This window comes from Trichechus manatus, unplaced genomic scaffold (genome assembly GCF_000243295.1).
Source record: "Trichechus manatus latirostris isolate Lorelei unplaced genomic scaffold, TriManLat1.0 scaffold00031, whole genome shotgun sequence".
NCBI classification, from domain to species: Eukaryota; Metazoa; Chordata; class Mammalia; order Sirenia; family Trichechidae; genus Trichechus; species Trichechus manatus.
This window is the reverse complement of record NW_004443967.1, coordinates 4,255,783-4,281,831: the sequence shown is the minus strand read 5'-3', so window position 1 is coordinate 4,281,831 and position 26,049 is coordinate 4,255,783. Positions and strand designations below refer to the sequence as shown.

Sequence of the window (26,049 nt, the reverse complement as noted above, 5' to 3'; positions counted from 1 at the left end):
TGTCTGGGATAAAGGAATAAAGGAGTACAGGCAACTCCCATTGGAGCTGGGCATTCTGTAATTGTATGTCTGCAAATGTTCAAGGTCCAGCCAGTCTCTGTGAACACTGATTTTCTAGAACAATCGTTGGAAGGGAATCAAACATGATACATTTCAAGTTAATTCCATCGTTCCTTGGGTTCCCCAGGGGGGCAGAGGGAATCTGTGAAATGGTAGAAACGCTGGTCTAGGAAGCCTGGGCTGGGTAGCAGGTGTCTCCACTTAGACCTTTGGATACTCCGCTGCATGGCCTCCGGGAGGCTCCAAGGGTCCGTTGCTGCCCACTGCAGCCTCGCCTTGTCTGGGTGCTAGGGAGGATGGGCTCTGAAGTTCATAAGACACCACCTTAGAAGCCAGCCTCTCTTTGGATGGTGGCTTCGATCCAACTCAAGAACTTGGTCACTTGGGTGTAGACTCCTGGCTTCTTCCCACATTCTAGGCCCCAGCTCACTATCCCATAGACGTAGTAGGTGCCATCCTTCTCACAGGTCAAAGGGCCTCCTGAGTCTCCCTAAGGAAAAGAGGCACGTATTCAGCCGTGTGAAGCAGAATATATTTGAAGAGGCTCCTACCGCCTGCAAGGGGATGCCAGGTGTGATGGGGTGGAGTCGCTGGACAGCTGGAAAGCAGTGACAGGGCTCTTCCTGTCCCTCATATGACCCAGGGCTCTCAGGGAAGAGACACAAATACCATCATATGTAACTGGGTGAGTAAGGGTTTGGCAGAGATGCCACAGGGCTGTGGCACAGCACCATGGGACTGAACAGCTGCCACAACCCTACCTTCTGACTCTTAGATAGATGATAGATAGATGATAGATAGGTAGATAGATGACAGACAGATGATAGACAGATGATAGATAGATAGATGATAGTTGCTGCTGAGTCAGCGCTGACTCATGGTGACCTTAGGTACAGTCATCTCTCAGCATCCACAGAGGATTGGCTCCAGGACCCCCGCAGATGCCAAACTCCGAGGATGCTCAAGTCCCTTATATTTAATATTTTATATGTATATATAATATATATTATATATACTTGCATATAACCTACAAACATCCTCTTGTACACTTTAAATCATCTCTAGTTACTTATAATACCTAATACAATGTAAATGCTGTGTAGTTATTATCCTGTATGGTTTAGGGAATAATGACAAAAAAAAGTCTTTTTTTTTTTTTTGAATATTTTCAACCGTGGTTGGTTGAATCCACAGATGCATAACCCGCAGATACGGGAGGCCAAGTGTACAACAGAATGAAATGTTTCCTGGTACTGTGTCATCCTCAAGATCCCCAGTGTGTTCGAGTCTAACACTGCTGCTATTCCAAATATTACCATTGTGAATTCTCAGGGGCCCTTGACTTTCTCATTCCGACAGCTGACCTGTGAGGCAGTATTCTGTCTGGGTAGAGCCCTTTCAGGGCCACAGGGTGAGGAGGATGGGGACTCAGAGGCAGCCCGGCCTAGACATTTAAGCCCGGTCCATGGGATTCCAAACGAGGCTCCACCACCTGCTAGCCGTGTGGCCTTGGGCCTCAGTTTCACAAATTGTAAACTGTGGGTGGCAATAGACCTCCCAGCCCCCATGGGGTTCTTATGAGGATTAATGTCTGTAAAACACATAGATCAGGGTCTGACTTACAGTAAGCGCTCAGTTAAAGTGGCAAGGAAGATGATGGTGAGGAAGATGATGGTGAGGAAGATGATGGTAAGTATTGAGCACTGACTACTACTTGAGCACTACAGCTGAGAGTTTATTTTAATGAATTATCTCTTTTAATCTTAGCCACAACTTTATGATCTTGTGGATACATTGTTTAAATTGTACAGATTGGGCACCCGAGATTGGAGAACTACTTTAGTGATTTAATAAAGGTCAAGTGATTTGCTAAGTAAGAATCAGAGCCAGGTTTCAAACCCATGACAGTCTGTTTCCAAAGCCTGCAAGTAAGGCCCTTGAATTATCTAGGAAATTGAAGGATCTCGTCTTACTCATCTTCCAGGGGATTGGGGCAAGTTACACCCATCTCCCCACATCCCTCCATTGAGGATGTAGATATCCGTGGCCCCTTGGGAAGGGACAGGGGATCCCAGTAGAGCTACAGACACTGGAGTGACTGTGATTTCTCATCCCAAAGAGGAGCTTGAGCCCAGAAAATCATTGTTGGGTCCCTTTGCAGGGAGGGTCCATCGATGAGCTAGGTTTGAATGTGCCATGCTAGGCTTTCCAATGCAGTTGTGTGGTTTATGAAGACAAGAGATAAATTCTAAACTGAAGCATTTCTTGGAATCTGAGAAGGGTGTTTCTTGTGTGATGTGACCCTGTCTGAGAGAGGGACTATGGGATGTGGGCTTCTACTTGGGGCAGAGTGCCCAAGGTCACTTTAGCACCAGTTGATGGAGCCACCACCAACTCCCTGCTTAGCAGCCTCTCTGAGTCACCACTGGCCCCAGCAGCCCAGGGTTCCCAAAAGTCTAGGACTAGGGAGGATGTTAGGCAGGCCCTAGGTTACCTATGGCCACAGATAACTCAGAGGGGATGTGGGTACTTAGTTTGCTAGGGGTAGATCGATCCCTCTCTCTCACTCTGTCTCATACACACACACACACACACACACCCTTACATCCTAATGATGAATAATTATTATAATGAATCCTCTAGTCCTCTCATCTTCTCTTTCTAGCCACTGGTCTTTTAGACAGTTCCCCGATTATTGGGATTTTTCAGACCTGCTGCCCAGCACTGAAGCCAGAAATGCCACCTTCACATTTAAACCCAGTAGAGCAAAGTGGTGAAGGCTTTGGTGCCCAGCAGACCTGGTTCAAACTCCAGCCCTGCCATATACCACCCAAGATAACATCTCTAAGCATCTGTACAATGGCATGAAGGCCATCCACTTCACCGTCGTGCTGTGAAAATTAAATTACACAATGCAGGCAAAGTGGCTCCTATTGCTATTATGCCGAGTCACCCTGGACTGATGTGGATTCAGATTCACCTGTGCCTTAGCTTTATGGCAGGTGGGCATCTGAGCCTGCTTCCCACCCCAGCTGCTCTAAGGAGCCTCGGTGCCTTGTGTAATGTCCTGCCAGCCTCTCCTTCTCAAGTGTGCTTTGAGTCTCTGACCTGGCAGCTGTCTTGCCCAGGTTTCTGAAGGTTTCCCGCACAGATCATGCTGTCGTCTATCATGTGGTTGTAGAGTTGGTGGGAGTTGCACAAAGTGTTGGTAATCAGCTTGATTTTGGCATCCAGGAGCTGGCGGGACCCTTTCCCTGTGGAGCAGAGAAGAGAGGGTATCAATGGAGTCAGTATGCTCAAAAAATGAAGGGTATTATCCAGCAGTATGGTGCTCCATTAAAAAACCGTCTATATGAGACCAAAAGGTCAACAATTACTCTAAAGCAAAGATGAGAAGATGAGGGGGCAGGGAAGCTAGAGTCCTAGAAACGGAACACTCAAAACACAATTAAAGGGAACATTTGACACATTGTGAAAAATGCAACTAATGTCACTGAACAATTTGTGTAGGAATTGTCAAATGGCGACCTAATTTGCTGTGTAAACTTTCACCAAAAACACAATGAAATATTATTTGAAAAAAAAGAAAATTATTCAAATGAAAAGAGCATCTATGTAGCACTAAATGATTACTACATTGAAGAATGATTTCCAGACAGACTCTAATATAAACAGATATTACTCAGAAAAAATAAATTTCTTGGTCAAAAAAAAAAAATCAGAAATGGTAGGAGAAGGCCAAGAAGGAAGGGTTTTTCAGGGAGATGGGCAGAGAAGGTCAGGAAAGAAGGGTTTTTCAGGGAGATGGGCAGGGAAGTCTCATTGCCCAAGGCTGGGGCCCCCATTTAAGCAGGCAGTGTAGGGGCTTTCTCTTCAGCTTTCACCAGACCTGCATTACCACACTTATCCCAATGGAGAGGAATCATTTTTATTTCCCCAACCAGACCCTGAGGTCCTGGTGGTCAGGGATGGTGTCTTAACAATTCTTAATCTCCTGTGCCTACCAGAAGGGCTGACACATAATAGATTCTTAATGAATGAATGGATGGAGGCATGGAGGGCTGGATGAAGTGTCCTAATTGATCATGTGCTGCCCCGGGCAGGCATTTCCTCCCCCTACTTGTTTTTGTTGTTAGCTTCCATCGAGCCAGCCTCCACTCATGTTGACACTGTGCACAACAGAACAAAACACTGATTGGTCCTGCACCATCCCATGATCGGTTGCAGATCGAACTGTTGTGATCCATAGGGCTTTCATGGGCTGATTTTCAAAAGTAGATAACCAGGCCTTTCTTCCTAGTCTGTCTTAGTCTAGAAGCTCTGCTGAAACCTGTTCAGCATCACAGCAACGTGCAAGCCTTCACTGACAGATGGATGGTGGCTGTGCATGAGGTGCAGTGGCTGGGAATTGAACCCAGGTCTCCTGCATGGAAGGCCAGAATCTACCACTGAACCACCAATGCCTCATCTGCTTTCCTTAAGATAATGAACTCAGTCAAAACATGCTACCGACTTTGAACATGAAGTCTTAGAGGTCTATTCATGAAAGACAAAATCATTCTGACCTGAGGCCCCATAAGTTCCCATCTAAGACATCATCATGTTGACTAGATCATACTTAAGCAGAATAGAGGTCAAAAGGTTTAGATTGACTATAGTGAAAGTAGCTACAAAAAGGGTTTTCTGGTTGACCTTAAATCCGATTAGTCAGAAGCCTCTTTTTTCAAAAGCCTTCTGACAAATTTGTATATTACATTCCAGTTTCTTCATGAATATAGATCTATTTAAAGTGATTCTTACCTTCCATTGTGAAGGACAAGATTTGAGGAGAAAAGAAATGTATGTTGAGTATTTGGAAAAGATTTGAAATACCCTTCTGAATTTATTTGGATTGGAGGACATAGTGTTTTCAGGACTATGAGAAAAATAACCTTATTTTTAGATCAGACCAAATCATATAAATAAATCAACAGTTCCATTTAACAAGATGTTATAAAACATCTACTATGTGTACAGCCCTGTACAAAGTACTGTGGGAGAGAAAAAGATGAATGAGACTTGACCCCTCCCCTCGGGGAGCTGATTTAATAAATCGCTCTGTTGGATCCTGCCATCTCCTGTGATCATGATTTCATACCTAGGAGGTAAGTATGATTATTGGGAAGCTAAAACTCAGTTGTCCAAACAAGAAAGCTAGGAATCTAACTCAAGTCTGTCTGACTCCCAAATCCATGTTCTTTCCAAACTTAGGGCAGGAGATAGGTGTCTTTGGATACAGGATCAATGCCTAATACAAGTCAAGTATCTAGGGGTAGAGGACAGGTCAGATTTGGATATCAGGGGAGACTCCTTGGAAGTGGTGAGATTTAAACTAGAATTTGAAAGTTGAGATAGATTCTTTCTTTTGACAAAACATTTTGAAAACGAAACTATTTTGAGTTCAGAAGGGCAGTTGAGTTTGACCGTTTCTTCTCCGGTTGCTGTAGCTCACCTGAGCCTCAGGAGGATGCATGGCCAAACTCACCCGTTTCTGTAACACCCCAGCCAGAGATGTGGCACTCGCTCCCAGAGGGAAAGGGACCATCAGGCAAACACACCGTCTTCACATACTTGGATTCCAGAGCACAGTGACCATCTACTGGCTTTAACTTGAGCAAAGCTACATGGAGAGATAAGAAGGGAAATAGGAGACTGATATCCCTCCCTAGTCAAAGAAACATCAACTTCTTAATTGGAAGGTGGTTGTAGCAGAACCCCACCCGAATGCCTGAAAACCTTATTCCTCAGTCATGTCATTTCTTTACCTTCTACCTGGAGAGGAGTAGCTCTTTGGGCTGAGAGTAGTATCAAGAAATAATAGTTGAGTTTGAAATTATTTCTAATCCGTCTTTTAAAACAGGCTCTGAGAGGGAAAAGCCTATTGAGGAAAGACAGAGAGAGCAAGGCCCCATAAATGGAGAAATAGGGTACAGAACTGAGCAGCAAGTAGCTGAAGAATAATATTGCCTCTGCACCTGGGTACCTACCAGGTGCTAGGTAGGTCACATGCACTTTGTGTCATTTAACACATAGGAAGCTGAGCGTTGGACATCAACATTCCCATTTTATGGAAGAGGGAACTGAGGAGGTGAACCTGGCTAGTAAGGGTCAGAGCTGGGATTCAAGGCCAACCTTTTTGTACAACACAACGTTGTTAGCATCTCTTCCCTTCAATTTAAGAACTTGTGACTTATCTACCACACTAACACACTTTTAAGAACTACAAAGCTCTGGAATAAATTCTCTACCTTACAGAGTCTACAAGGGACCATAAATATCAAGGGCATCTGCTAAAATCAAACCTCAGTAGAGAAATCCACTTAGGATAAGACCCATGGGAGGTCTACCAGAGAAGAGACTTGCCAATATCATTGTGGGGAATCTCGTCTCTTTCATTATAGTGGCTGTACTTAAAGATCTTCTCCACCCCAAATCTCTGCTCATGGAATTCTGTCTTCATCAGGTCCTGGTCCCCTAGCACCACTTTCAGATGTTTGACTTTTATGCTGCAAAGGAAAATAAGATGGTTAGGAAATAGCCTGGGATTTGACTTACTGGGACCAAACCCTGGCTCTGCTCCTGGTGAGCTAGCTCTGTGACGTTGGCAAAGTACCAAACCTTCTGCAGCCTCAGCATCCTCATCTATAATCATCTTCTCCCAAGAAGAACTTCACTATGTGGTCCAAATAAGATAAGGTAATGAAACTTCTTTTTTGCTTTATTAATGAAAGCAGTCTGCAAGCACAACTTTTATTCCTGCTTTTCCCAGCACCCTCCCATTCTACCTTGGCCTTGCTAAAGAAAATCCAACTACTGTCTCAAACAAATCTCCTATAATCTATTGGTAGGTGTTAATGATTGCATGATTGACCTCTCCTGAGGATAATCTCCTAGACTCCCAGAAGAACTTGTTTAATAACAAGGTGGACTGGAGGACTTTCAAGGTCACCTACAAAAACATGGACTTTGTGGGACCAGCCCTGACTGTGAACTTAGGGATTCTTCATGTGCTCCAGAAGGTGCTTGCTTCCGAAGTGCACAGAAGGCCTAGCTGGAAGATGCCTGGCCCAGGAGGCTTATTGGTGATGGTGTCAGATTGTGGAAAGCATGTTATTTCCTTTGTCCAGGACAGGACCCAAGACATTAAGGGCATGGGCTTTGGAAGCAGGTACGTCTGGGATCACCTTCTACTATCCCACTTACTTTGCACATGACTTTAGACAAGGAACCCTGGTGGTGCAGTGGTTAAGAGCTTGGTTGCTAACCAAAAGGTTGGCAGTTCAAATCCAGCAGCTGTTCCTTGGAAGCCCTATGGGGCAGTTCTACTTTGTCCTATAGGGTCGCCATGAGTTGGAATCAACTCGACGGCAATGGGTTTTAGGCAAGGTGATAAGCCTTTCCAAGACGCAGGGTCCTCATTTATGAAATGGAAATAACAATCACCTCTTTCACTCAACAAATATTTACTTAGTATGTAGCACTTGCTATGTACTGAGACCTGTTCTAGGCATTGGGGATACTGGAATTAAAAACACAGAAAAAATTCTGTACCATCCCTCAGCTTGTCTTCCAGTTGGTCGTTTTGAGAATTAAATGACATAATCCTTGCATATGGCAAGCACTTTAGACTTGATAGCTAGTTTATATCTGGTTTTAACGAGCTGTTCTTTGGCCCTTGGGACCAGGTCAGGGCCCCAATCCTGCCTGAGCTACTGAGATGCTGCTCAGATGGGAAGGAGGGCACTCCCATCCATCCGGGTCACCCCAGCCTCTGCTTGCAGTGGACCTACTCAGTGCAGTGGGCTGCAGTGAGCACCCAGCAGGGGTGGATCAGTGCCCCCCCACAGAAGTGGCCCTCGGGCATGGAGTGGGTCAGTGGCATCGAGGTTTGCAGGGATGCCTGCCACGGGTGCTTGCCCGCTGTGCTCTTAAAGCCTCCGTAGATCCTCTTGAACTTCTTCTCCACTGTCTCAATCCTCCCGCAGGAGTCAAACCCTGGAGGCTTGGCCACGGGCTCCATGGGGCTTCCCTCTGGGTCGACAATGTCTGTGGGACAATAAAGACCAGTTACAGCTACTCAACCTCTCTCTAGCTCCTCAGGAAGAACTACTCAGAAGTATGACTCTGAATCCAGCAGCTTAACAAGTGTCCAGAGCTAAGAGCCTGCACTGGTGCATACAGGGTGGGCAAGTAGTAGGTATACAGTTAATATTCATTGAATCATTTGATTAATATACGCCAGTCTATGCAATTACCAATGAAGATGTTGCTTTTTCCTTATTTCAAAGTAGGTCAAACTGTGTTACTCCTAGAACATGCATACACACACACAGAGATGTGTGTGTAAATATATAAATCTGTCATTGGGTATGTGATTAGCTATTAATTAATCCACACATATATTCTGGGTACTTTTTAGGTATAAACCCATTGGCATCAAATTGATTCCAACTCATATCAACCCTATAGGACAGAGTAGAACTGCCCCATAGGGTTTCCAAGGCTGTAATTTTTATGGGAACAGACTGCCACATCTTTCTCCCACGGAGCCACTGGTGAGTTCAAACCACTGACCTTTTGGTTAGCAGCTGACTGCTTAAACCACCGCATCACCCAAAACCAAACCCACTGCCTTTGAGTCAATTCCAACTCATAGTGACTGGATAGGACAGGAAAGAACTTCCCCATATGGTTTCCAAGGCTATGAATCTCGATGGAAGTAGACTGCCACATCTTTCACAGGAGTGGCTGGTGAGTTCAAACCAGCAAACTTTGAGTTGGCATCTGAGTGTTTTAACCACTGCACCACCTGGGCTCCTTTTTTGTTGTTGTTGTTTTAGGTGTAGAGTGGGAGGATATCCAAATGGAGTGGAGTAGAGGAGATAAGACATTTGCCCAGATAACTGTGATGCAAAGGAGAAAGTGATAAGTGCTGGCTGGATGGTGCCCCTTTCCAGTTAGAAGGTAGAAGTTATAAGGTAGAAGAGATAAATAACACTGCATTTGGAAGAAGAGGGAGGACTTCCGGGAGGAGGGGACATTTCAGTTGGGCTTCAAAGAATTGTTGGCTATGGACAAGAGAGGATGTGGGATGGAGTATTATAGACAGAGGGGATCATAGAAGTGAAGGCACAGAAGAAACTATTCAGGAAGGTAATTTGGCTAAGGTGAGGGGATGCATCCTCCCAAGTATGGGTAGAAATGTGGGCTAGGACAGCCCAGCTGTGAGGCTGGAATTTAGACTATGTTGCATCTTGAGTAGTTGTGGGGGCCCAGCCAATATTTATCCATCATTGTCTGCCCAGGTCCTGGCAGGCTGCCTGCAACACAGCAAATGATCAACAGATATTTGCTGAGGGCACTGACTTAGAGTTAGAAAGCATGAATTTACAGTTGGACCACTTGGCCTGGGTTTACAAATGTATCCAGGCCCGCTCAGCATACTGAGAGAGGAGTAGGGGACTCAGGCAGTTGGGTTGTCTCTAGGATGGGGATTGGTAAAGCAGGTGTGGTGGGAGCACAGGGGTGGGAGGGAAGAGGTACCAGGAACATCTGTCTATGTATCTTCAACATTCCCACTGCCTGGGTCTCCAGGAAGCCGCGGCCTTACCTAGGGCTGAGCAGGCCGAGACGTCACAGTACTCCCATTTCAACTTTGCATTGCTCACTGTGATGAAACACCAGGGCTTTTTATCTCCATCTGGATTTCTTAAAAAGCAAAAACAGGGATAAGGCTTGGCACACCCACTGGATCTCATTAAAGGACACCAAAGTCTTACACTCCTGTGGGAACTACATTCCATTGAATCCTCCAAAAGGTTAGCAAGCCGTGGGATATAAGAGTGGTCCTAGTTTTTCAGCAAAGCCTTAAACTTCCAGAGGAGAATTCCAATGACCAGGAAGTAGTGCACAGGGCTTGTGTCAGTTCCATGGAACATATCAGATAGTGTGTAGGAAGAGAAATGAGATCCCCATTTAAGACACTTCTTTGTCAGGAAAGTGAAATATCCACAGAAACATGCTCAGAGTGGGGCTCCTCTGCCTGAATCTCTAATTCCATGCATTGAATGGAACACATGAAATTGAATTCTGTCCCCCCAAAATGTGCGTCAACTTGGCTAGGCCATGATTCCCGGTATTGTGTGGTTGTCCACCGTTTTCTGATCTGATGTGATTATCCTATGTGTCATAAATCCTAACCTCTATGATGTTAATGAGGCAATATTAGAGGCAGTTATGTTAATGAGGCAGGACTCAGTCTATAGGATCAAGTTATATCTTAAGTCAATCTCTTTTAAGACATAAAAGAGAGAATTGAGCAGAGAAGAGAGGGATCTCATTACCACCAAGCAAGAAGAGCCAGGAGTGGAGGGCAACATTTGGTCCTGGGGTCCCTGAAGGTGAGAATTTCCTAGACTGGGGCAAGCTTAATGATAAGGACCTTTCCCCAGAACTGACAGAGAGAGAAAGCCTTCCCCTGGAGCTGACTCCCTGAATTTGGACTTCTAGCCTCCTAGACTGTGAGAGAATAAATTTTTGTTTGTTAAAGCCATCCACTTGTGGTATTTCTGTTACAGCAACACTAGATAAATAAGACACATGGGAATCTTTGACAGCCATTGCCAAGGGGGCAACCCTGAAGACAGCTCCACAAGCCAGCAACTCAGGGGAGTGAAAGTGGATGTAACTTCTGTTTTGTGCAAGGGAAACCCTAGTTGCTTAATGGAACCAGTTTAAAGCCATGCGAAGAAACTCTACCCCTTATATAAAAATCATATATGTCCTTGACCTGGATTACCCCAAGTGTAGTGAGAGGGAGCAACAGAGAGGTCTGGAGGCAACAGGAGAGGAAGAAGGTAACTAAAAGCATCACCAGAGAGAGTGATGGCATTATCCTTACTGGAGAAAACCTGAACATCTTTTGTGGAAGACTGTAATGCTCACTAAACATTCTATTTCCTTCTCTGCATTTCTTTCTTGAAGTTGTGAGGCCATGTGACTACTGACCAATGAGATGTGTGTAGAGAGATGATGTGTCACTTCTAGGTTGGGGTAGTAAAGCGCAGCCATGCTCTGCTCTATTTTCCAGTCTCTCCTTGCCATCCTTGGGCTTTTGAGTAACTTTGTGGAGCAGAGTCCCACCCCCAACCCCGCCATCCCCACCAACCCACATGACACACATAACATTAACAAGAAATAAACTTTGATGTATTTGAGCCACAGAGATTTGGGGGTTATTTGTTACAGCAGTGTAACCTAGCCTATCCTGAGTAGGGCAACCTTCCTAGAAAGAAAGCTGATGAATTTGTGGCTCAGTTCCAGAATTTCTACGCTGGCCCAGGAACACTGGGAGCAGAGAAAAAGGACAAACAGACCCTTACACTGGCAAGTGGCCAAGCTTGAACATTGGGAAGAAAGTAATGTTTACCTGCAGAAGTTGTGCTGTCCAATCCCATGGGCCTCCGCATCCTCCATAAACATGTTGTAATTCTCCTGCAAGAGGAGATGGGAGTTCCAGTAAAGGCATGAGTGCTGGTTGACTGTCTTACTCACTTTTCCTCGGTAAGAGTAGCCATCACCAACATAACAGTCATCAGAACCTTGAAGAGAGCAGGCAGGGATGTGAGAACTAATGGCAACTGGTATGCTGCTCCCAAAAAGGTGGGCGTATCAAGTGGTGATAGGATTGGATCTAAATTTTTACCACCCTGAGATTTCACCCCAAAGTCCCAGAAAGAAAGTGTCTTGACTGTTCTACCTTCAATTCAGCTTTAAATGATGAAGGGGTGGAGGGATAGCTCCTCAAGTTTGGCTCACACAAGAACTGTTGGAGGGTGGGTTGAGGCCCATGGGTGAACAGGTGTGTTTGCTTTGCCCTGCACTACATCCCAGTTTATTACTTTCCTTATATGGAGCCAAGCACACCTTATGTCCTTAGGCTGGAAGGTTGAGACAGTAGCAGAGTATGGGAAACTTAACATGAACCGTATTCTGACAACAAAACCCAAACAAAATTCCAGGGACCTCCCTTGTAGCCCTGAGTTTCCGATGCAGTAGTGGCAGAGACTCATACCTATTTCACAAAATCTCCCCCTGAACTGGTCAGGGCAGGTACAGATAAACTTGGATCTCCGCTTATGCCTGGAGCAGGTACCGCCATTTTGGCAGGGGTTTGGCCAACACACAGGAACCACTGTGAACACAGGAAGTGGGCCAGGAAGGCTCTTCAGACAGAGTTGAAGCTACATCTGAGATGACCATGAGATATTGGTTGCACTCTTCTGGTGTCCATCCTTTCACAAAAGATGGGTCACCAAAGGGGAAAGACAGACCCATCGACACTCTAGTAAACGTACACATAAACTTTAAGAACATGAGCAAACATGAATGAAGCAATGTGGATGAAAATCATGCATAAAGAGTAGATGGGTCCCTCAGTAAGGAAGAACAAAGACATGGACCAAGCATGAATTTTGTAACCACTCTGAGCTAGGTTGAAACTTGGCTCTGTCCCTTGATAGCTGTGTGACCATAAGCTAGTTATTTAACTTCTCTGAACTTCAGTTTCTTCATCTGTAAAACTCTTCCTTGCAGTGTTGTTGGTAGAACGTAAGAAGGAATGTGACTCTCCTGGGACTGTGCTTGATTCATAGCAGTGGCTCAATATATGTTAATTCCCCTACATGGCCCATCCCAGGAATAGACCAGGGCCTGCTTCCTGGAGGAAATGAGTTTCAAGATGACTCTTTTTGGATGAGAAGAGACACATATCAGTCATTTCCCACTAAGCTCTCCAGGGATAACCAATCTTAACAAATCCTAGTTAAAAGAGCTATCTTGGATGCCATGAAAACATCATATCCATCTGGACTTCCACCTAGGAGGATGCAGAGACCGAGACACAGACTAGGCAGAGAAAGGCTAGGCCAGAAGGGGCCACTTACCTTTGGAGCAGTCTGGACCCGTGTAAGGGTGTTTACAGGTGCATTGGTAGTAGGGAGGGCTCTTGATAATGAGGCATTTACCGTGGCCACATTGGCGGTTCTTGCACTTGTTTTGCACTGTGGAATATTCATAGAGAAGTGGCGGCAAAGTAGTAGGGCGTTATTTGGGGGTATTTGACTTAGAGGAATAACTCTGTATCATAGCATACAGGTTGCTGTTGAGTCACCTCCAACTCATGGAGACCCTATGTATGTCAGAGTAGAACTATGCTCCATAGGGTTTTCAACGGCTGATTTTTTTGTAAGTAGATCCCAAGTCTATCTTCTGAGGCATCTCTGCATGGACTTGAACCTCCAACCTTTTGGTAAACAGCTGAGTGTGTTAGCTGTTTGTACCACTCAGGGACTCCATCATAGACATGCACCAGTACGATGTTTGGGGGTGAGGGTGGGTAGGTGGCAGAGTGCGATTACATATGCCCCTGTCCGTGGTCCTGAAAATGCCATATTACACCAGGAAAGGCTTTTTTTCTCTTATCTTGGGGTCAGTGATGATTCCTCCCCAGTTTCTCCCCATGCTCATAGTCTTTTGTTCTCTATCTTTGTAAAAAACGCTGATTTTTTTACACTTTAAATAAACACAGCTGCAATTTGAGTTTCTGCATTTTGTAGCTGATTCATGTTTCTTTTACACATACATTATTCTTCTGAGAAGCTGAAGTTTGAGCCTTCATACTCATTCCAGATACTATGTTCATGCTTAATATCCTGAAACATTTATTAAGGAACTAAAAAAAAAAAAAAAAAAAACCATTGCATTCGAGTCGATTCTGACTCACACCAACCCTGTAGGACAGAGTAGAACTGCCCCATAGGGTTTCTAAGAAGCAGCTGGTGGACTTGAACTGCTGATCTTTTGATTAGCAGCTGTAGCCCTCAAGCACTGCACCACCAGGGCTCCTATTAAGGAACTAAAGGATTGAAAATTGGAATAATTGATGAAGGGACCACAGAGAAAAGAAGCCAACCAGAGGACCCTATAAATACATAAGACCTTTACTATGCCTCTGATCTCTCCTACAGAGTTGCTCCCATAAAGATTATAGCCTAGAAAACCCTATGAAGCAGTTCTGCTCTGACCAGGTGAGGTCTATCTGAGTCTAAATCAACTCAGCAGCACCTACGAAACAACAGCCCCTCCAGTTAGAGTGTTGCTAATTTGAACAGAATCCTAGTTCTCCGTAAGTGTGTAATTAGCCTGTAGGAGTTCTAACCTCAGTGCTCTGTCTTCTGGCCTCATGCTATGCCCACTCAAGCTCACTGAAGGCAGACACAGATTTTATCAGTGTTTCCATGAGTGAGGATGACAAGAGGAAAGAGCACTGGGCCGGGAATGGGCACCAGGCCCTAATTCCTGCTCTCCTCCTAACTAGCTGCATGACTGTGGGCAAGTCCCCTGCACTCTCTGGCTCCATTTAGCTGCGGATTTGGGCCCTATGTGCCCTGAGATCCTTCCTGCTCTCTCATTTAAGGATGCTGTTTCCCCGTTGTTGTTAGTCTAAACACCCTAAAAAAATGTCCTGGGTTTGGAATGTACCTTGGTCAGAGCCCAGCTTTTATACCTTGTTAGCCTCAATCCTCTCATCTGTAGAATGGATATACTAGTATCATATCACAGTGCAGGGTGAGGACTCAGTGAGATGCTGCCTGTGAGCAGGCTGAGGAATCCATTATACATGATACCATACGTGCAGTTGTAATCCTTTCTGTCGAACCACTTGGCCCTTCTTTACCCCCTAGAGTTGGAGGAGGAACTGCCTCTTGCTCATCTCAGAGGAAGAGAGAATCTGGGGAAAAGGCACTCACCGTTCTGACACTTGTTCCCAGAGAAAAGGGCTGGGCAGCTGCACGTGAAGGTGTTCCCATTGACGAGGCAGTCCCCACCATGCTTACAGGGGTTGGGCTGGCATGGATCTAAGATACATGGGCAGGAGTCAGTGTTTGCAATTAATAGCAGGTCAGAAGTCCCCATACACTCATCTAATTTCAACCTCTGGCCTCAAATGAGAAACCATATAAGCATATAACCAGTGACTGGGGAAAGGAAGAAACATCCATCATCCCTAAGGAGCAAGGAAAACTGCAGTCATGAACCAGAGAAAGGAATTCAGGCTCGCAAGAGGACAGGCGAGAAGGAATCGTAGCTGTCTCTCCTTGGCCTGGCTTTGGATGGGGCCTTTCTCATTGAGAAACTCCCCTTCCCACCATCAGTGTTTTTCTCCTCCCTGTCTCACTGGGAGGGCCACGGGGTCTGTCTCTGATGCTGAAGGCATTTCACAAGCCTGAAGACCTCCCCTACTCCCAGTGCCCAGGGGTGGAGGTCAGGAGTGGGGAAAGAACACCCACCCCTAATGAAACGCAAGCTTTCTGAACATCAGGAAAGAAGACCAAAGGCACGAGGGTGACAGAGGAATTGACGGCGAGGAGGAAATGACCCAGTGGCCTTCATCTTTCTTCAACTACTTGTTCAGTTAGATTTTGTCATATTTCATCTGTGCCTTTGGCTTTTCATGGTTGTCTGAATGGCTCTTCCCTTGGGGAATTTTTATCCTTCTGTTCACACACATTGTTCTTTGGTTCAGGAACTAGGATCCCTGGGCCCAGCTCTTGTTTTGATGGTCCCTTCTGATGTTCCCCCGATGCCCCATATCTTGGCCCTGCCTTCCAGGCCACTTCGCACAGTTAACACAGCTTTTATTCTAGCTACTAAGTGCTTTCCGTTCCTTCTCCTGGCTTAGTCACGTGGTTTGCTGGGGTCCTGCTTCTCATTTTTCTCTCTGTCCTGATTGCTTGGGTGACAAAGCCACAAATACAAGTGTGGTAGAAGTATACATGTATGAGTACACACACACACCATAAATTTGGATGCTTCTGAAGAATGAGAGGGGAAAGGAAAACAGCGAAGGTGAAAAGAAAAGCAAGTCCATTGCCAAATTTGCTAATGCCATGGTCTGATGCCAAACGCTAACACAGGCTCTTCTGACCTGCAATCAAAGCTATGGGATGATTTCGTACATGACTCCTACTCACAGTGTCAGGCCGTGGAAGTGGAAAGCTTATTAGACTGGGAGCCTCGAGATCTGGATTGTGATGCACTAACTTGCCATATGACCTTGACGAAGTCAGTTTTCCTCTTGGCCTCACTCACCTCATCTGTCGTTTGAGAGATGGTCCCTAAGAACCTCCCCAGGCCTCATACTGTATAATTCTAACTTAAGAGAATTCAGTCTAAATCATTTCTTTGATATCTCTTTTACAATGCTGGTCAGAGAGGAAGAGAGAGAGAGGCCCTTGCATATGGCCACCCATCAACTCCTCTCCAGGTGAGCTGCCTCTTACAGGAGGGCCTCCAGAACCAGATTTGCTACCTACCATCCTCCGTGTAGTACCAGTCAGGATTCTCCGTGTAGGTAAACGTACTAGTGGTGTTCTCTTTCTGGTCATAGTATTCGTAGCTATACTCGTAGTTGTCAGGAGTCCAGTCTGGAGGAAGGTAATAGTAAGAAGAAACCCTCATTAGACCCAAAGAAGTCAGGATTTTCTTTAGTCGAAAATCTTTTTTCCAAAGAGTTTGAAGTCCTAAAGGAAGAATCATTTGTCTTTCTTGTCTTCACACTGGTGGGGGACCGGGCGGGGTCAGGCACCCTTGTGGGGGCAGGGTGCGGGCAGGTACTGTGAGTTTTCATCTGGGGGAGGGTAAGACTAGCAAGGCAGCGTTGGCATTTGGCAGATTCAAGAGCACCTTATTGGACAGGAGGAGACCAATTCAATGGCTTTGCACTAACTGTGTGACCTTGGACAAGCCACTTGTATTCTTGGTGCCTCTGTCTTCTCATCTGTGCGCAGCAGGAAGAGGAATGGAGTCTAGAAGGTCTCCAGGTCCTATGTGGGATCTACCCAGAGTCAGATCAAGTGGCACTTGAGTGTATTCTTGGTTGAGTCTGTGAATGCTATTTCTCAGTGGGACTTTATTAATCACTTTAGCTTAATGAAGTCAAAGGAACTGGTCATTTTCCTCTTGGTCATAGCATAAAACGACTCCCAAGTTGTAGCTATAGAGTCATCACAACTGTTACCATTTATTGAGCCTTTACTATGTACCAGGCCCTGTGTTAAGCCTCATGACAATTTGGGAGGTGTATTATGATCTCTATTTTAAGCTGAGAAACCTGAGGCTCAAAGAGGTTAAGTAACTTGCCCAAGGTCACACAGCTTATGAGTAGCAAGATATGAACTCAGGCATTTTGTCTCCAGGTAATCACTAAACCACAGTGGCTTAACCTCAGTGCCCAACTGCCTCAACTGACATCTTATACCGCCTTGGATTCATCCACACTTGCCCTTTGGAAAAGGGCCAGCCAACCCCATTGACTATCCAGCCTGCTAATTAGGAGTTTCCCAAGGTCAGCCTTGAAAAGGCACATGGATCTTGTCCAATAATACAGAAGACAGAGTACTGTATTGCCCCCAGTTGTCAACCTCATGCCAGTTAAACAGGAAAAGCAGGTGGGAGTAAAGCAGGACTCAAGCTCCTTGGTCTCTGGGGCCTTGGGAGATACTGGTAACTCTGTGGCTCGTGGAGAGAAGTTTGGGATTTGAAGAAAGTTGGGTTGACTTTTCTGTCTGGCGGGAGTGTGGCAAGTCGGCAAGTCGAAGCTGTAAGGAAGCTGTCCAGAGATGCATATGATAATGAAGCAAGAGCAAATGCAGATAGCCTACTTGAAAAGGCACTCCCACAGAGCGGCTGATAGCTTGGAGGATGGCACTGTACCTACGCCTGATTATCAACCACATTATCTTACTCGGCTCTCAGTCATTCTGTTATAGTCTTTATCTCTTTGGCTTTTGAAAAATCGACTTTTGCACAATGGCTGTTTTATATTTCCTATTAAAATGGAACTATCTTTTTATTTCTTTTTTGAATATGCCAAGTCTGGTTCCTTGCCAAAGTTTTACCTCATTTATCACAGTGTCAAGTCAAGACTCCCTTTGCTTGCTCATTATTTCTCCTGAGCTGCTTTCCCCCACTATGAAAATGCTCCCAGAGGAGGGCCACCTTTCCAGGGACGAGGATCTAGGTTGATGATAAGGCCATTGTCTTCCAGGAGCAAGTAAAGTTTTCTTCCATCTAGCACGATAAAGCAGAGAGTGAGAAAAGTGAGAGAGAGAGGGAAAAAAAAAAGTTTTCCTGAGTTTGATGTGAAAGATTTCAAACTGACATCTGGGGGAAACAATGGGGTTTGGTAATAGGATGATTGCATCATTTCTTTCTTTCTTTTGTCTTTGGAGAGCTGGTGTTTGTTTTCCAACAGATGTTTATAGATAAGTGCCCATTAGTTTGTGTCCATAATTTCTCCTATCACTCCCAGGTTGAGGATCAAACTGGTTAATCTTGGTGAGGCCATTTAGAATTACCACTTGTTAAGATATTCAGAAATTTGGAAGATTCTTATGTAGATCAGATGGTGTGACTTTCCCAAGAGACAGGGGATGGATGGAATGTCTGTTGGAGGATTGTGACTTGGCTCCAACCCTGTTAACAAGGTCTGCTCATCTCTCAGTGAAGCTAAAGAGACAATATAACACTTAGACTTTGAATCTTACTCCTGCTAAGCAGTGAAATAAACCCCTCCTAGTGGTTAAATGCTACGGCTGCTAACCAAAAGGCCGGCAGTTCAAATCCACCAGGCGCTCCTTGGAAACCCTAGGGGGTAGTTCTACTCTGTCCTATAGGGTCGCTACGAGTTGGAATTGACTCGATGGCAGTGGGTTTAGTTTGGTTTGGTATTCTCTAGGAAGGAGCCCTCGTGGCACAGTGGTTAAGTGCTCGGCTGCTAACTGAAAGGTCAGCGGTTCGAACCTACCAGCCACTCAGCAGAAGAAAGATGTGGCAGTCTGCTTGCATAAAGATTACAGCCTTGGAAACCCTATGGGGCAGTTCTACTCTGTCCTATAGGGTTACTATAAGTCAGAATCAACTTGACAACACACAACATACACGCACACAACACACATTCTCTAAGACCTAGAGTCCTTGGTTGAGGTGGATGGAAGCAGCATAGGTCTGGAGGTCTCAGTTCACCAAGATGGAAGAAGCTGTCCAGTTGAGGGCTGTGCAAAGGAAGGTACCAAGCTCCTTACATTTGAGGTTGGGTTGCAATATGTTTTAAGATGCTTTAGAGTAGCAATATCTGGGAGAGTTTCTCCATGCCCAAATTTAAAATTCATTTTGTCTTTTCTAATGGCACTTAATCCCGTTGTCTATTTGAGAAAACTGTATTGTGGATCTACAGTGGGTCGAGTATTATGGCAGAAGTGAGAAGGCACTGGGGACAGTAGAGAATTATACAAATAAAACGGGGAGTGTTCTCTGCCCTCACAGGTGCCTTCAGTCAGGTTTGGGTGGGGAAGAAACCCAGCCAAGGGAGGAGATGAATGGGTAGTGAAGAGGTAGGGGAGCTAAATGTAGCCAAGTTTAGGCCTGGCAACCTCAAGTTCCACACTGGAACTTTAGTGCAATATGAGCAAATTGAAACCCCATTCCAGAGTGTGGTAGATTGATTACAAAAATGGCCCAGATTCTCCACTCGTCCCTGTATCCACACCATTTTCAATGTGACTTTATAACTCCTCCCATGAAGAGATGGAGTCCATTTCCCCATGCCTTGGATCTCGTCTGGTCTTGGAACTTGCTTTGACCAACAGCATGTTGTAGAAAGACAGTGTGTCAGCTCCAGGCTCGGGCCTTAAAAAGCCCTGCATGCATCCTTTCTCTTTCCTGGACTCCTGTGACTTCCACGTGAACAAGTTCTGCCTATTCTGCAGGAGAAGAAGAGACCACATAGAGCAGCAGCAGGCTGAGTGGTCCCAGCTGAGACTTCAATCATATGAGAAGAGCCATCCAAAATCAGAAAATGAGACACCAGCCAATCTACCAGTTGACTGCAAACACTGAGCAAGCCCAGCCAAGATCAGGTGAGCCTGGCCGAGACCACAACCGCACAGCTGAACTCAGCCGAAATTGCCAACCCAAAGAATTATAATCTAAATAAATGGGTAACGGTTTAAGTCAATAAGTTTTGGGATAGTATGTTATACAGTAATAATGAACTGATACACAGGGCTTGATTGATACAGGGTTGCTAGGAGGATAAGAATTTCAGATGCAACAGCATTCCTCAGTGGTCCAGTTGGCTGCAGAATCTTAGGTTTGATGGCTGGAAGAAGTCAGATGGCATCTTCTCTCAAGGGATTAATATTGAAACTTGGTCTCTTGGATTTGTTTCCCCAACCTAGATAGTTGGTTTCAATGGTAGTTTGTTTTTTCTTTGGAGAGTAAAAGTAAGAAAAAGCACCATGTCTATTCCTCTTTCTACCCTACAGTGCTCAGCACAGACTTCCACATGCAGTTAGTCACTTGACGGATGGAGTTGTCCCTCTGTGGCCAAGCCCCCCTGCCCCCGCCTTCTGATTGGCCACCACACTGCTCTGCCAGCAAAGATGGTGTTTACCCATAAATAAATAACCCACTATCGTCAAGTCGATTCTGATTCATAGCGACCCTATAGGACAGAGTAGAACTGCCCCATAGGGTTTCCAAGACTGTAAATCTTTACAGAAGCAGACTGCCACATCTTTTTCCTGCAGAGCAGTTGATGGGTTCGAACCACCAACCTTTCAGTTAGCAGCTGAGTGCTTAACCACTGCGCAACCAGGGCAGAGTAAATGGAGAATTCAGGAAAGAAACGATGTGAAATTTGGGTCAGAGTTACTTGGTGAAGAAAATGCCCGATGAGCTCTATGTTGTTGCTGCGTGCCATCAATTCTGACTCACAGTGACTCTGTAGGACAGAGTAGAACCATCCCATAGGATTTCCGAGGTTATAATCTTTATGGGAGCAGATGGTCAGGTCCTTTCTCCCATGGAGCTGCTGGTGTGTTCGAACCTTCGACCTTTCAGTTAGTAGCTGAGCGCTTAACCACTGCACAGCCAGGGTTGCTTGAGGAGTCTAGAAACATGTGCAAATGTTTTCCCGGGTGGAGAAGGATCACAGATTGACATGAGATTTGGTTCCTTTGATAGACTTAGAGGAACCACTCTGGGTTGAAATATAGATTATTTGAAACTTTTTCCAGGCTATTGAAAAGGAAGAGAAAGAAAAGGAAGAATGGGGCAGCTGTCAGAAACATTTTATTAGATATAAAAAGAAATTCTCGTGGATTTGTCTACATATCAGACTCTGTTTCTAGAATTTATCAGGAAGAATGATGAAAGTTCGCCCAAATAATCCTAATAATAGGTTATTTGTATTGAGTATTTTCTATGTACTGGACATCATACTAAATAAATGTGTTTTACACATAATCTTATTTAACTTTAAAAACAACCCTATAGTGTAGGTTTTATTCCTATTTCACAGATAGGAAAAAACTAAGGCAGAAGGAGATAACGTTGTAACCCAGCTCTACCTAACTTCAAGTATTTTTTGCCTGTTTATGAGCCCTGGAGCCTCTTGTGTTTGGTTTCATGAAACTCCATGGGTTTTAGCTTTCAGGAAGTAGCATGCATTGGGAAATCTTTAGCACATGCTCCAGTTCACTGGACCAGGCCGTCCATGGTCCATGCCCAAGGTCTCTCAGATAAAGCTCAGAGTTCCTGCCATGGGGGCTTTGCAGCTGCTCCAGTTAAATAGTTTGCCAGATGTGTGGAACGGAATAAAAATCCCTGGAATGCTGTCCCTGTTGGCGTCATCCATCATCGCGGCACAGACGGCTCCTCCAAGGGCCTACTCCAAACCCCAGCCCTGTCGACCTGCATTTGACGGTTCCAATCCAGCTGTCGGGGCAAGCCCAGCAGAGACCCTTGCTGGCAGGCAACAGGACAGCTGATGGATGGCTCAGCCTGTGTTGCTGGGCAGAGCCAAGCCAGCTTCAAAGAGGCATTTCTGCAGGCCAGTGGGGCTGTCACATCACCTGCTTTGGGGAGATGGGCAGAGGCTGAGCTGTTTGATGACCACCTCTTCCATCACCCATTGGGGACTGAGGTCTGTGCACTTTCTGCTCCAGCGAGACCCTCACCATGCACTGTCTTCAGCAAGACCAACCAAAGGAGCAGCTGACCATGGACATGACTCGGTGTTTCTTCAGCCACACTCTTGTCAAAAGCAAGCAGGGGTCTGACAAATTCCATCAAAGCACAACCACCACGTAAAGTTAACTCAGATACCTCACAGGGATGTTTTTGAAACCTAACCTGCTCCTTGCAGAAAGGGCCAGACTCTACATTGCACTGTACTCCACAGTCAGAGGAGGATGGAAAACTTCAAGATAGACTCTGGAGCCCCAGGGTGGCCTGCTTCAGGTACCCTTCATCTCCTCGCCAAACTATCAGAAGCTACTGTCAGAGTTCTTCTAGAGCCCAGAATTTCAAGATGCTAAAGGTGATCTTATCCAACACTCTCCAGACCCTACCAAATGGTGTTTCAGCCTATGCTTGAATGCTTCTAGTGATGAGGAACTCACTGCCTCCCAAGACAATCCATTTAGTCTTTGGATAACTCTGATGGTTAGGAAGTTCTTCTTGGTTTGCGAATCGAATCTATAGTTTTTAATCTATTTAATTAAAGCTATAAGCCTTATGGACACATAGAATGAATGTATAATCCCTTTCCTGTGACTCTGTTCTGAAGGGTCATTGCTTAGATTATTCAGGTTGTTCACTGCGCAACGCTAGGGGTGTCATAAACTCATAATCATGGACATGTCTATTACAATTTTCTGGCACATGGCAGTAAAGTGTCTTGGGATAAAGGCACCTCTTAATTCCCATAAAATTCCCTTATAGGTTAGGGGTGTGGTTGCTTTTCAGATACTTGAAGAGAGTGGGGCTTCTTGAGTCTTCTGTGCTCCTGTTTCTTCCACTGTGTGAACCCACAGTGTCTGCAGCTCTGTCTCTCCAAGGTCCTGAGCACAGCCTCAGACCAAATCATCCTCCTGCAATGGTGCCTGAGCAATTGGTTTTGAAGCCTGGGGATATGGCAGCTCATTGAGCCTCTTGGCTTCGGACATTGTCTGGGCTCTACACGTGGATGCTGGCATGGCCATCAGCACAGGGATCCTTCTGAAATGTGATTGTCCTAGGAACTGAATTAGATGGTGTTGAATTGAACCCTCTCGTTTGCTTTTGGGAAAGACATAGATCCTCTCAAAACCCACACGCCATGCTGATATATATATTTCTATTCACTTCCACAACTGTTCCCTGAGTACACGGGCTGGACAAAGACCTGGCACCTAGTGCCACTTGCCTTGAGCTGGCACAAGTCTGTCTGCCCGTCCAGAGCTTTGCTACTGGAGACTATCGACTGTCACGCTGATTTTGGCCCAGTTATCACCAGCTTTGCTCCAAATAAATCCTTGATGCAAAGTTTAGACTTGACTGCAGCCTCCACATGCTGTCTGCCTGGTTCTGCCGTCCACCGTGGGTAACAAGCCCAGGTGGTACCAGCGGGGGTTGACAGCCCCTGGTGGAGCAGTGAAGGGAGTTTTCTCTCCCCTGGGGTTCAGAGCAGCCAAGAGAGACTTGGACCCAGAGCCAGAGACCAAGGATGGATGATGTGGCAGGAAGGAACAGCCTGCGAAGCCCAGGCCAGCCAGGCGGAGAGGAAAGGGAGAAGTGAGAGGGTGAGTCTGTGACAGAGCCAGAGCCTGTGATTGTGTGCGTGCACGTGTCGTGTGTGTGAGTGTGTGTGATTTGTGTGTGTGTGTTTGTTGTGTGTATTGTGTGTATTGTGTTTGTGCTATGCGCACTGTGTGTGTGTGCTCTGTGTCGTGTGTGTGTATGCTGTGTGTTTTGTGTGTTTGTCATGTGTGTTGTATATATATGTGCTGTGTGTTTGTGTGTGCATTGTGTTTGTGCTATGTGTATTGTGTGTGTGTCGTGTTTGTGTGTGCTGTGTGTTGTGTGTGTAGGAGTGTGTGTATATGGCCTGCAGATGTAGCTTTAAGCCAGTGAAAGAGTGGTGCTCACTGGACAGTGGACACGTTGAGCCTTGAGTAAACACATGGCCAGGCCGAGGGGACAAGGGTGGAGTGGGTCGGCCAGGAACTACCTACATGTCAGTGACACCATCCTCTGGTGTGGAGGTGCTGGTTCCTCAACAAAGGGGTGGACTGGGTGGGCTGGTGCAGGGCCAGCTTGCCTGGAGCAGCCTTGCTCACTCATGACCTCACTTTGCCTTGGCCCTTCCACCTCAGCTCAGCCACGAGCTGATGGGGTGACGCTGAGCAAATGCTTCCCTTCCCTGGGCCCTGGTTTCCTCCTCTGTAAGATGAAGCAGTTTAACTTCCTCAGCAGTTTTTCCCTCGAAGTCCTCAGACTGGGCATCAGGGGTGTCCACAGGCATTGTGTGTGAGCATGTGCAAACAGACCGCCAAGTATGCACTTACCTGGGCAAATTCTCAGAGGGGTCTGTGACACCTGGGGCCAGTTGTACCCTAAGCTTTCTCCGACACTTCTATGCTTAGTCCCCCTTTCTTCTACCCCAGAACCAGCCTGTGGGTGGTGGGATGCCCCAGGGTGATCAGCAGACTCACCTGGGTCCAGGTCTGGGAGTAAGGACATCAGAGAGAACTGAAAAACAACACAAAGCAGAGCACAGTGAGTCCCGGGCTCTGCTGAGCCAGCTGGTGCTTCCTGGGCTCTGGCAAGCTAGAGAGGAACCTTCCCCAGGATCTCACACAGAGGGTGGGAGCACTGGGCGCTTTCTGGGGTTTGCAGCTGGGACCAGGGTGTTGGAGGGAAGGGGCAGGTCTATTGGGAGATACTCCCTTTCTTCCTGTGCTGGCAGAGCATCTGCAGCCTTGCCCTTCCTCCTCAGCAAGGACTCGTGTCTCTTGCAGTTACCTGTTCTCATGCTGGAACCCAGCTGCACAGGTATTGGCGATATTGTCTGTTATAGTGTTATCATGTATGGAGCATATTCCCTCTGGTTTTGCGTCACTGCATTTAATGCTTATAACAACCTTGTTGTTGGTTGCTGTCGAGTTGATTTCAACTCATGGCAACCCCATGTGTTCCTTAGGGTTTTCCTGGTGGTAATCTTAACTGAAGCAGATCACCAGACCTATCTTCCATGGTACCCCTGGGTAGGTTTCTAACAGCCTTATGATGAGCCTTGTTAATACATAAGGAAACTGAGGCTCAGAGAAGTTAGGACAGCTCCCTGAGGTCACACAGCTGTGATAGGATTAGGATTCACGCTGAGGTCTAGGTGATCTCCTGGGGCTGACAGCTCTTTGGGGGTTGGAGACGGACAGGTGCTGAAAAGTCTCCAGTGACTTCCTATTGGTCATATAATAAAATACAAACTCCTTCCATGATCTTCAAATGCCCTGTCGACCTCTCCTAACCTCCTCCCATAACCCTCAACCCCTGCCCCTTACTATGCTTCAGCCACACTACACCTCCCCTCAGATCTTCCGAATGGCACAAGTCAAGCTCCTCCCACCTCAGGGCCTTTGCACTTGCTCTTCTTTTTCCCTGTAACTTTTACTGGGTCTCTGCTTAAATGTCGTTTTCTCAGGGAAGCCTCCCTGACCACTGTATCAGTAGGACCCTAGCCCCACTCCATTATTCTGTCACTGCACGCAGTTCATCTCTTCCAGGTCTTTATTTCAGTGCATAGTTTTATGTTAGCTGATTTGCTTGTTGTCTCTCATACCAGCCTGTTTTCCAGGAAGGCAGGGATCTTGTCTAATTGATAATGCATTACCTTACACTTAGCATGGTGCTTGGCACATGGCATCCCTCAAAAAGTATTTGTTGAATATATAAATAATGATCTGATTAATTTCTTTTAGAATATAGTACTTACCAGAAAAAGAAAGTTTTCCTCTTTTAATAACTGGTATATTTCCTTTCACTTGGACCAGTGGTTGGAAAACT

At 45.9% G+C, this 26,049-nt stretch overlaps 1 protein-coding gene across 1 annotated transcript; it reads right to left on the bottom strand.

Annotated features, from left to right (window-relative positions):
• Positions 1 to 385: 385 nt before the first annotated feature.
• On the bottom strand, positions 386 to 24,729 carry HABP2 (hyaluronan binding protein 2). Its single transcript, XM_004374855.3, has 12 exons — positions 24,699 to 24,729; positions 16,476 to 16,586; positions 14,910 to 15,017; positions 13,044 to 13,160; positions 12,173 to 12,292; positions 11,528 to 11,699; positions 9,710 to 9,807; positions 7,890 to 8,145; positions 6,463 to 6,605; positions 5,585 to 5,719; positions 3,169 to 3,314; positions 386 to 550 (listed from the first exon to the last, which is right to left on the bottom strand). Exons 1-12 carry the CDS (start codon positions 24,724 to 24,726, stop codon positions 386 to 388), a joined length of 1,599 nt encoding a protein of 532 aa, XP_004374912.1. The 5' UTR covers positions 24,727 to 24,729.
• Positions 24,730 to 26,049: the final 1,320 nt, after the last annotated feature.